Source organism: Tenrec ecaudatus, chromosome 6, assembly GCF_050624435.1.
Source record: "Tenrec ecaudatus isolate mTenEca1 chromosome 6, mTenEca1.hap1, whole genome shotgun sequence".
In the NCBI taxonomy this organism is placed as follows: Eukaryota; Metazoa; Chordata; class Mammalia; order Afrosoricida; family Tenrecidae; genus Tenrec; species Tenrec ecaudatus.
The window spans coordinates 24,439,632-24,451,996 of NC_134535.1; the positions used below are offsets into that span (position 1 = coordinate 24,439,632).

Here is a 12,365-nt window from a genome sequence, read left to right on the forward strand (position 1 = left end):
GCCTCTGGGAAAATTAGTGTCTTCTCAAGAACGAATTGCTGTTGCCTCTGTCATTTCCAGAGCATGCTGTTCGTCCTTCCGTATGGGACGTGTTTTATGCTTGCTAATATCACCGCTAGGGACCCTGGTGGCATAGTGGTGCTCCAGGAGGTGAGGAGATCGACACCACCAGCTGCTCCACGGAAGAAACATTTTTCTATTCTCATAAAGATTTACCATCTCGGGAAGATGATTAGATAATAGGTAGATAAGATAAAATAGATAAATAGAGATAGATGGGTGAAGGAAGATTTGCCATCTCGGAAGCTCACAGGGGCAGTTCTTCCCTGCCCTATAGGGAGATCTCAATGGGTCGGTACCGGCTCGATGGCAGCGAGTGAGTTTGAGTATCAGAGCTAGAAGTCCACAACTAGCTACCTGTCTCACTGAACAAGGTGGCCCTTCTACCCATGAGAACCCAGCAGAATCTTGCTCAAGGGCTCAGTCAATGAGCAAGCTGTATCATCCACCCCTGGTTCTTCTCCCTTGTATTTCTACTTTGCAAGAGGCATACCTCTCCCTGCCCACCCTGAAAACAGACCCTCTGCTCTCTCACTGTTTCTCCCACAGCATCACCCACATCCTCACATGGCAGTCAAAGAACTGCTGCTGTAGAGGTATCTAAGGGTGTGAGTCGATCTCAGTGCCAAACATCTGGTCCCATGTCTTCTGATGGGAGCTCTGAAAACGCCAGCCACCCTGTCCATTGCTCGTATAGCCCTCGGTCTCACGAGACATCTAGTTCCCTGTCCCCAGATAGGTCTTCCAGATACACCGCACTGGAGGCTCTGAACCAAAGCTTTGAACACTGAACCCATCCACTCCCCCTATGACACCCCTGCGGCTAGTAGGGCTGTATCTCTCTGTTTATAACAACTTAACTTGTTGGCTCTCCCCTAACAAAAAACTTGGACGGCTTCTTTGATTCGTGATACCCTTTCATTCTCAAGTTACTTGCCAACACTCATGGTGTACGAATATGCCTGCTACAATTGATGTATGGATTGTAATAAGAGTTGTAAGAGCCCCCAAATAAAATGATCTTTTAATTTTTAAAAATGTCCCATGACTTCTGAGTGAACTCTGCATTCGTAAAATGGCCTTCTTGCCCTCTGAACTGGCCCACTCCTCTTCAGTCCACCTTCAGTCAAAGCTCACTCTTGTCTTCTGATTCCAGCAGGAGGCCTCCCTGCCTGCCTCTGACAGCGCCCTCCTTCACCAAAGCATCCCTGGTCACAGTGACTTCCAACTCTCTCCTGAACTGAATGACTTGAGCCGGTCCTTTCCCCATCTCCTTAACATTCCATGCTTCCGCTGACCTCCCTACACATTCTTTCCCTTACCTTCAAGCGCCCAGCCTCTTTACGGAGCACACATGGTTAATGTGTCAGAGAATCAGCTGTTCAAAATTAGGAAAACTAGTCTCCAGAATATAATTACCGATAGCTAATGTTGGCGTTGTTGTTAGTTGTCATTAAGTCAAATCCAATCTACTGCAACCCCATGTGTGCAAAGCTCTCTAAGGTTTTCAAGGCTGCGGTCTTGCGGAAACAGACCACCAGGCCCTTTCTCCCACTGTTCCTCTGGGTAGGTTCAAACCACAGATAGCCAAGTGCTTAATCCAGTGGTAATCAACCTGTGAGTCGCGACCCCTTTGGGGGTCGAACAACCCTTTCACAGGGGTCGCCCAATTCATAACTAGCAAAATGACAGTGATAAAGTAGCAACAAAAATAATTTTATGTACACTGGTGCATATGGGGGCTGGAGCCACAGGGAATCCAGGGTGGATGATACCTTCAGGACCAGGGGTGTGAGGGGCGATACTGGGAGAGTGGAGGGCGAGTGGGTTGGAAAGGGGGAACTGATTACAAGGATCCACATGTGACCTCCTCCCTGGGAGACGGACGGCAGAGAAGGGGGGGGGGGGGGAGAGACTCCGGATAGGGCAAGATATGACAAAATAACAATCTATAAATTATCAAGGGCTCATGAGGGAGGGGGGAGTGGGGGAGGGAGGGAAATAAAAGAGGACCTGATGCAAAGGGTTTAAGTGGAGAGCAAATGCTTTGAAAATGATGAGGGCAAAGAATGTACGGATGTGCTTTACACAATTGATGTATGTATATGTATGGATTGTGATAGGAGTTGTGTGAGTCCCTAATAAAATGTAAAAAAAGAAGAAAAAATAGATATTTATCAAAATATACTAACATTTAATAAATGAAATTTATGAAAACCAAAAAATAATAATAATAATGTTATGGTTGGGGGTCACCACAACATGAGGAACTGTATGAAAGGGTTGCAGCATTAGGAAGGTTGAGAACCACTGGCTTAACCATTTACACCAGCTAGGATCCCTGTTTACCACATGTACATACTGCCAAATAATTCAACAGGACGTTGACTGTAGCCAGTTGACTGTCAAATCAACTTCACCCCACAGTGAATCCATTTGTGTCTGATCTGAATAGATCTGTACCTTATAGATCCTTCAGTGGTAGGATTTTCTGGGGAAATAGATCACCATGCCTTTCTTCCAAGGCACCTCTGGGTTGACCTGAACCTCCTGAACTGTTTGCTTAGCAACCAAGCACGTTAGCTGCTTTTAGTACATACAAGTACAGTGGTAGAACTTGGGGAGACCTGGATTTGATTCTGGCAAAGATACCTCGTGTACCTGCCCACCTGCCTGTGGTAAACTGTGTGTTGTTGCGATGCTGAATGAAGTCCATTCCATTTATGGCAACCCTGTGAGGACGCAAAACTGCACCATCGGTTTCTGAAGGGTTTTTAGAGGAAGGAGGACTAGATGGGAAGGCACGTCAATCAGCCAAAGGAAGTCACGCGGATCACCATGGCCCCACTGCAATCGATGGTGGGGGTGGTGCAGGACTGAGCAGCATCCCTTTCCACCATCCATGGACAAGTCACAAGTCAGAGACCACGTGACAGCAGCAGACAGCAAGAAGTTGAGTAAATAACAGACGTGCTACGTGCATGCTCCACAGTTCCCCGTTTGCTGGGAAATGGCAGTGCATCCCAGGCTTCCCCCAGCCATCATCTCCAAAAAACAGGTTCGATAATCATACTGAAAGCTGACTTAAATTTTACCTTTTCTTGGGGATTCCACTCCAGTTTGGTGATAGAAATGAGGGAAGCACAGACAATCACTTGGAGAAAAGACAACTGTTAAGGAAAATATTGAAGAAAATGGGTCCCGTAATGTTGAGACAAGATTATTTCATCGTGTTACATTATGTTAATATCAGCACTTCTGCAACTCCCTCAGCTTCTTGGGATGTCAAATCTGGCTATGACAGCAGTAAAATGACAACACAGAAATGCAGTCCTTCTTTGGCCATCCTTTTCCACTCCCAAACTATATCGAGCAGAATTTTAACTTGCATTGAAAGTTGGCTCCCCTGTGCATTCTTCTTGTGTTCCCAGTAGAGCTCGTTGTTCAAACTCGGCCAGAATGGGAGACACGCATGCCTGCTCTTTTAGGTTCTCCCTCTGGATGAGAACACTTTGCCCCTAAAATACTATTTCCAAATTAACAGCTTTCGGGGTACTTTAGCACTATCAAATAGATCTCTATCAACGCTCAGATACAAAAGAACAACAAACAACCACAACTTCCCATTGCCCCTGAATCCATTCCAACTCATGGCAGCCCTTCACGGCGCAGTTAGCCAGCAGGGTGACTTGAAATGCGTGCTGTTACCTTACAGCGTTGAATGTTCGGGCCCACCCAAAGGTATCTCAGAAGGCTCTGAGGATCTATATCTGAAAAGACAGCCACTGAAAGCCCAATCCTACTATGACAAATGTGGCCTCACCAGGCAAATGATGGTCTCAAAATTAGGAGCCCCGTGACACTGTGGGTAACGGGTTGTTGAACTGCTAACCATAAGATCAGCAGTTCAAAGCCACCAGCTGCTCTGTGGAAGAAGGTTTTCCACTCTGGTGAGGTTACAATCCCAGAAAGCCAAAAGAGCAGATCCACCCAGTCCTATAGTGTCGTTATGAGTTGGAATCGACTCGATGGCAGTGATCGAGTGAATTTGGCCTCGAAAGTATAAGCTTCCATGTGTTAAGGAAGCCTTTTCTATCTAGACCCCGGGGTCTCTGAGCAAAGCGGAGTCCAAGCCAACACAGGGACTCCAGCTGCACAAGAGTTGAACTCGGTTGAACTTCAGAAGCAAACAAGAGAAAGAAGGTGTTATGAAATGTCTTTATTTTAAAGAAAAAAGACTATGAAGTGCTGAGTCAAACCCTCCTCTCGCCCATGCAGTTTGCAATGCTAAAGCCGCCTGGGTTCCTCAAAGCGCAGAGGATTCGAAGGTCATTCTTTGCTTTAATGGTTTGAAGGTCTTCTCCTTATTTCACGTGTCTGTTCTCTGCTTCCCTCCTTTACAGCGGACCCCTGTTGGAGGGGCTGAGGGGTGAGGGGGACCCAGGGAGTCAGACCTGGTCTCAGAAGGTTACAGGTGACTCTGAAATGTTATCTAGAGAAGAGGGTGTAGGGGTGGCCCAGATAGAAAATGATACATTCGGGACAGTGCTGGAACTGATTAGGGTTTCAGGGAAGGCTGGGATTGGGGGCCTTGGGGGTTTCTAGAGAGCAACACCCCTCCTCAGAAATACAATGTGAGCCACAAGTACAATTTAAAATGTTCTAGTAGCCACACGTTTCCTAAAAACCTGGTGAAATTCATTTTAATAATAGATCTTCCATTAGCCCAATATCCAAAATAATACTATTTCAAGATGCAGTAATATAAAAACATTATTGCCCCACTTGACCTTCTTACCTCTCAGGGAGGGAGCCCTGGTGGTATAGTGGTTATGCAATGGGCTGCGGTCCACATGGTCGACAGTTCGAAATCACCAGCAGTTCACAGGGAGAAAGATTGGGCTTTCTACTCCAGTCGACAGTTCCAGTCTCTGAAATTCATAGGGTGCTATGAGGCAGCATTGGCTCGATGGCAGTGAGTTTTTTCCCATCAAATCTTTAAAATACTTGGAGCATCTTATGTTTACAGTGCAGCTCAGTTGGGACTGGCTACAATTGAAGAGCCACATGTAGCTAGGATTGAACTAGAGAAGAACTGCTCCATGGGGTTTTTTGGGGCTGTGCCCTTTTGAGAGATGTTCAGTCCCATCTTCCAAAACGCCACTAGGTGGTTTTGAACCACCAGCCGTTTGGCTAGTGGTTGAGCATTTTAAGCATTTGCCTTACTATTGTTGTATGCCATTGAGTTAATGCCAACTCATAATAACCCTACGGGACAGAGTAGAGCTGCCCATCATGTTTCCCAGGCTGTAATCTTTACAAGAGCAGATCAGCAGGTCTTTTCTCCCAGCTGACCTTTCGGCTGGCAGGTGAACACTTAATCACCACACTCTGGCTACCATACTGGACAGACAGCTCCGATGTACAGAAAGCAGGTCTCCAATGACTATCAGGGGAGGGAGAAGAGTATAAAGCAAGAAACAGCCAGGCATAGAGGTGTTAGGGACTGAACTATGCCTCCCTAAAGCCTATGTTATAAAGTCCTAACTCCTGTAACCTATGAATATGACTCTACTTGAGAATTGGGAGTTTCTTTTGTTGTGTAAATGAGGTCATGTAAGCATACAATGGGTCCTGAACATAATCCCTGTGAGTGGTGTTTTCTGCACTGCACAGGCAGACAGGTAAAAGACAGGCAGGTGAAGACAGAAGCAGGTGAATCTCAAAGTTCACAATTGGCAGTAAGTTGAATGAAGCTAAAGAATACCCCCTACATATGACACCCTGAATTCTAGCCCCCAGAATTGGGAGAAGATAAAATTCTGTCCCTCAGGGTCACGCATTTGTGGTATTCATGAGATGGCAGCCCTAGCAAACCAAGACAGGAACAAAGTGTGCAGGCCAAATTGAAGAATTAAATGGCCCCCAAGCAGGTGTTTCATCCACAGGAACCTGTGAGGGCTTCAGAAGACACTGGCAGCTAGGTTTAACAGAAAGGGCTTAAAAGCATGATTCTAACAACTGTTGGGAATCAGCTTCCGCAGTAGCAAAAAGAAGTCATGTCAGAGATATGGTAGAGTAAGGAGAAGCAAGAGGGCGTTAACTTATGCTTTATGTTCTTTATGGGAAGTCTAAGTAGCATGCTTATGCTTAAGACAAGAGTGGACTCATTTGGTTGGGAGGGTTGTGGGGGTGGGGATGGGGGAGAAAGGGGAAACCCATCACAAGGTTGAATATATAGCCCACCCCCCAAGTGGGAATTTAACAGAAATGTGGGTAAAGGGGAGACAATGGACAGTGTAAGACATGAAATAACAACAATAATATATAATTGATCAAGGATTCATAGGGGGGGAGGGTGAGAGAGGATGGGGGAAAAAGAGGAGCTGATACCAAGGGCTCAAGTAGAAAGGAAATGTTTTGGAAATATTGATGGCAACATATGTACAAGTGTGCTTAATAAATTGAATTATGGGTTGTCATAAGATTTGCTATTTTAAAAAGATAAAAAGAGTAGACTCATTTAAGCCAACTTGATACATGGACAGAGTCCTGTATTTCTGATTGAGGATGTTACGCTTGCTAGAAATGGGAACAATTAGAATGTGGAACTTAAAAAAAATGTGAAACTCTAAAAAATCTGAAATGCTTATTCTGCTGAAACTGTCTGGTTTTACAATCTACAGATCTGACTCCAAAGTTAGAAGCAAGAAAGGTTTCTTCCAAGAAACTGTTTTTTCAACACATGCTAGTCACAGCAGCTAGGGTTCTAGTTCTTACTAGGGTTCGAGTTTGGGTTTATCCCAAATAAAATGTATTTAAACATGTCTTTGCAACCAGCGGATGGCTGCAGAGAAGCATTAGTCTCACCAAAGCAAGACAAAACCCAAACAACCCAACCTCACTACCATCAAGTCCATTTCCTACTCACAGCGACCCTATACGCAGAGTCGAACTACCTCTTTGGGTTTCTGAGACGACAAGTCTTAAAGAAAAGAGAGAGCCTTATCTTTCTCCTTGGGCATGGCTGGTGGATTTGAACTGCTGACTTGTCTCTAGCGGCTCCATGCGTGGCCCTCTATGCCACCGAGGCTCCTTCAGTCTCACTAGGGTGCCTTTAAAAAAAAAAGGAAGGGGAGAAAGATTCAACCAAAATCATGGTTTCTGAGAGGATCCGCTGGACCACTAACATTCAAGGCAGAAAGGTGTGCTCAGAAGGCGATGGGGGCTATTTTTTGGAACATTTCATCAGGAGAGCGCTCCTGCTCCTTTCTAAGAAGCAGCACAGCTCAAAGAACATTTCAAAGGGATGTGATTTCAGCTGCTGGAGGATGCTGAAAGTGCTGTTTCGCTACGGTGGAAATCACCCATCCATCGGGTATGATTCCGATGCACAGAGATCCTAGATAGGCTGTCAGTCTTCACAGGAGCAGACAGCCTGATCTCTGTCCCCAAGAGTGGCTGGTGGGTTTGAACCGACAACCTTCCAATGAGCAGTTCCAATATTTACCCAACTGTGCCACTAGGGCTCCAGGTGTCACGGAGTGCAGGGCTAGAGAGGTGGAGGCACTGCCTTCAGAAGTGTGCAGACCTAGATTGGGAGTTGGCGGGGGAGGGGAAAGGGGGCAGGTATGTCAAGAAATGTTAATAAAAGTTACTATGATTTCACAGCAATGCCTTTGGACTCACTCATCATTGGAGAGCAAATCAAATAGGACAAGGAAATTGAGAAAGCACTGTTTTAGAAACGTGGGGATAGTGTGGGTTGTTAAAATTTCTCAATACTAGAACTTGGTCCTTCTCTGCTCGGAAATTGTGTAATTAAAACGTTCCTTCCCTAAGATGGAAAAAAACCCTAAAGCCACACGGAGAATTTGCATTTTATCAGAGGGATCTGGTATCAGGCATCAAAGAACAAAAGAAAAATCATATCAATGTGAATGAGGGGAAGTGCAGAGTGGGGACCCAAAGTCCATCTGTAGGTAACTGGACATCCCCTTACAGAAGGGTCGCAGGGAGGAGACAAGCCAGTCAGGGTGCAGTGTAGCAACGAAGAAACATACAACTTTCCTCTAGTTCCTAAATGCTTTCTCCCCCGCTCCCCCACTCCACCCACTATCATGATCCCAACTCTACCTTACAAATCTGGCTAGACCAGAGGATGGATGTACACTGGAACAGATAGGAACTGGAAACACAGGGAATCCAGGGCAGATGATCCCTTCAGGACCAATGGTATGAGTGGCGATACCAGGAGGGTGTAGGGAGGGAGGGTTCGAAAGGGGGAACCGATTATAGGGATCTACATATAACCTCCTTCCTGAGGAACAGATAACAGAAAAGTGGGTGAAGGGAGACGTCGGAGAGTGTAAGACATGACTAAATATAATTTATAAATTATCAAGGGTTCATGAGGGAGGAAGGAGCAGGGAGGGGGGGATGAGGAGCTGATGTCAGGGGCTTAAGTGGAGAGCAAATGTTTTGAGAATGATGAGGGCAATGAATGCCCAAATGTGCTTTACACAATTGATGTATGTCTGGATTGTGATAAGAGTTGTATGAGCCTCCAATAAAATGATTTTTAAAAAGAAGAATTTGCATTTTGTGTAGCTTCTATCTAAAAAGAGAAATGCAAAGCTGAATGATCAGAGGTACGTGATATGCTTTTACTGGTTTGCCCCATTTCAAACCAGAACCCAGCTCAGCTGAACAGAACCGCCTCTGGCTAAAGAGCCCCATTTTCCGATCATCTGACACTGCTCTCCTTTTGTTTGTGTTATGTGATGACTACAACTTTTTCTGATATTACTACAGAGGGTATTTTGAAAGATGGGACATTTTCCACCCCTTGAAGACTGCAGTATTTGTAGGTTCTTTGCCAATCATGAGGAGCCCTAGTGGCTACCCCATGGGGCTGCTAACTGCAAGGTCAGCAGTTCAAAACCACCAGCTGCTCTGTGGGAGAAAGACAGGGCTTTCTATAGCCATAGAGAAATACAGTCTAAGAAACTCAAAGGAGCAGATGTACCCTGTCCTAGACAGTCGTGTGAGTCAGCATCGATTCGATGACAGTGAGCTTGTCGATTTTCTGTTCAGAAAAAAGAGACACATAGGGCCTTCATCTTCTCTGGATTCTCTCCATATTGTTAAATTAGAATGTAAAGTGTAATCAGCAATTAAAACAATAACAGACCTTTTAGACTAGCTAAGAGCCCTTTGGATTTCTTTCCCAAAGTATTCCCCCCTCCAGCAAACTTTCTCTCTCCTAAAATCTTTAAATAACACAAACAAAAAACTTGTTGCCATTGAGTTGATCCGGATGTGTGTATGGGAAGAGCTGCTCCATTGGGCTTTCTTGGCTGCAATCTTGACCGGCCTTTCTTCCAGGCAGCTGCCCTGTGGGTTCCAGTCAGCCACCTCTAGGTCCCTAACTGCTTCCACCACCCAGGCTCTTGATCGTCAAACAAGAAGACTAATGTCTATCCAATGACTTAGGAATAAAGGGAAAGGGGGCTGGCAAATGTCTTGTATGGACACACGAATTAAACGCACGAACCCAAATGCAGGGCAAGAGGGAGGCGGGCGCCTCTCGGGCTTTCACGAAGCTGTTACTCCAAGTGCAAGGTCAATATTTGGTGTCCTTAGCCAAGCACTACAAAGAAAACTAAATATTTTCACATGATTCATAAAACCGACCTCGTTTGAAGGAAAGTCAACCGCAGAGGCTGGAGTGGGCCTCCGTTTGCCACCCACCTCCCCACCCCGCCCCCCTGTCTCCAACCCTCTTTAGGACCCAGAGAATCTTTTGATCTAAGCAGACAGGGGTGAGCTAATTTCTTAATGATTTACACTGTCCTCCTGAAGCATGTGGAAGGTTGCTCGGCTTTCCTGTGACTTTGGTTTGGTTTGGTTTGGTTTGGTTCGGTCTGGAGGGTTGTCTGGCGAGGACTCGGACAAACAAGAAAAGGATACTGGGGATGACGGCGGCGCAGGAAACGGCCGAGATGGCCATGCGTACGTGGCACGTCGTGAGGTTGTTCCACTGGGGGCACGACTTGTAGGAGATGACAGACTGTAAGAGCGTGTACACCACACCGCAGACAAAGGCCAGGAGGGCGCCTCCATCGTGCACGACCGGGACCGCCAACTCCTGCCGAGAGGACACACGGGATGCCGTCACTCACCCGCGGGAGCCCGCCCACACCGACACCCACGCGCGCGCTCGGTGACGCGCAAGGCCAGCGGGCATCGTGGAAGGCAGAAGCTTCCTCCTGGGAGAAAGCCACTGACACCCCAGCGAGCAGTTCTCCGTGGCCGCTTCTCCGAGTGGCCTCCCGTGGCAGATGGAGAGGCACAGACACAAAGAGAAAGCCCAACCACGCCCAGAAATCAGTGCCAAGACGTGGTTGTCATCCAGCCAACCCATAGGTGGGACAAGGAGACTTGGCATCTTCCTCTGTGTGGGACAGCGGGGTCATCTGGGTAAAACCGCCAACTCCCCCTTAGCCTAAATGTCCTCAATTTCTCTATCTGTCAAATAGGGTGCCTTGCAGGATTATATGCTGAGTTTCATGTAAAAGTATAGAAAGTGGCTTGTGGATTGTTAGGCCCCCTGCTGCCCAGTGGTCCCCTATACAAGCCACCCCAAATGAACACGCAATGTAAGTAAAAAACACTGATCTTGAGACACAAGGGCAGCTTCATTCAGAAGGCGCCCCTCATCCCCTGCCATCCTCTCGCTTGTCAATATAAGCAGACAGCAACCCCTGGGCCCAACCTGTGCAGATAAGAGGTGCTGACCCACCAAGGAGCCTCACTTTCGGCTCCCTGCAAACAAGCTCCTCTACACTGAGAGGCTGAGCCTTGGTCTAAACTCCAAAAGGCGAATCTATCAAGGTATGACGTTCTGCCCCAAGGTCCCCTCCACATCTTTAAGCCCTGGCCTTTTCTGATTGGGGTCACCCACGTGTCCTCCAGCACCATGGCTTTGTCCATTCCGGCTGCCCAACCGTAGTTAGCATGAAGAAACTGGCCACCCAGTGGGTGATGGGTTGGGTTGCTGATGGACTGGCAGTCGTTGCTGATGGACTGGCAGTCGTTGCTGATGGACTGGCAGTCATTCGAACCCACCCCAGCCGCAGGAGAAACATGAGGGAGTCTGCGTCCAGAGATTCAGGGCCTTGGAATCCCACAGAGCAGCTCTGCTCTGTCCTATCGGGTTGCTAAGAGACAGAATCAACTATTGTGTATATAGGACAGGTGATGGGGACGCTCTTAAATGATTTTCCAAGGAAATGTTTTGGTTTATATCCAGGGGAAAAAATGGAGACGGAGACCTCGGGCTGTATTCAGATATCTGCCTTAACATTCTGTTGGGATCTACATCCCAGTTGTCCAAACTCCAAGGGCCACCAGTCCCAGCTGGCCCACCTGCAAGGTAGAGGTGCTTGTTTCTGGTTCCACAAGCACTACCACCTTCTGAGCATGTATTTTCATGTGTCAACAGTGCATCAATGTCGTGTCCATTCCTCGGTTACTTCTAGCTCCTGTAGGAAGGCCCAGGAGTAGCTTCATGGCACAGATGAGACAGCAAACACTTTCCATGCCCTTGAAAAGGGAGTGCTTAATGGAGCGAGGAAAATAAATCTTTCTTTCCTTCAATGTGAGGCACATGGACAAGGAGAATTCTAACAAAGGGCCTGGCATGGACTGAGCCGCTTTTAAGGAAAAATCTTGCAAGAATCCTGGTACTTCCCACCCATGCTAAGTAAGTCAAAATCCTGTCTCTCTATAACTTGTTTCCTTCCATACATCCGGTCTGGGAATTTTCATCCTCAATCATGGCCATTTCAACATATTCTTTGGGATTTTAATCTGCACACTTCATACCTGTCCGTCTTCCCCCCAGTCCAGGCGGACATTCTCAGAACCAAGGGCCCTTCCTCCTCTGGGGACTGTGTCCTTCTCACCGGGTGTGGTATACTCTCACTACCAGGGAAGCGGCGCTTGGATCAGATACAGGTTTTGGATAGGTAAGAAAAATGGGAACGTGGCAGCCTTTTAAACCTCATTATGGAGACTCTCGGTTCATTTGAAAGACAGTAAAGGGAGGAGAGAGGATGAGACTGTTTGGTGGGTGGTTCTGTGGTTCGGTGCTGTTCGCCTGGCGCTGTTCAGCTCTGCCGCCTAGCTGCAATATGGACAACGGGCCGTGGCAAACACGTCTGGTATGAAAAGAAAGAAATCCTGGGAGGGGAGACAGTGCCTTGGTGGATCGACAAGGACACATGAAAAGGTGGTCCCTG

At 47.0% G+C, this 12,365-nt stretch overlaps 1 protein-coding gene across 1 annotated transcript in view; it reads right to left on the minus strand.

Annotated features, from left to right (window-relative positions):
- The window catches only part of DRAM1 (DNA damage regulated autophagy modulator 1), a 69,564-nt gene that overhangs the window by 7,120 nt on the left and 50,079 nt on the right, over positions 1-12,365 (minus strand). The window contains exons 4-5 of the mRNA XM_075551097.1: positions 10,033-10,210; positions 3,156-3,214 (exon numbers count right to left, since the gene is read on the minus strand). Of these exons, the coding sequence (XP_075407212.1) occupies positions 3,156-3,214; positions 10,033-10,210 (237 nt within the window). The remainder of the gene's footprint in view (positions 1-3,155; positions 3,215-10,032; positions 10,211-12,365) is intronic.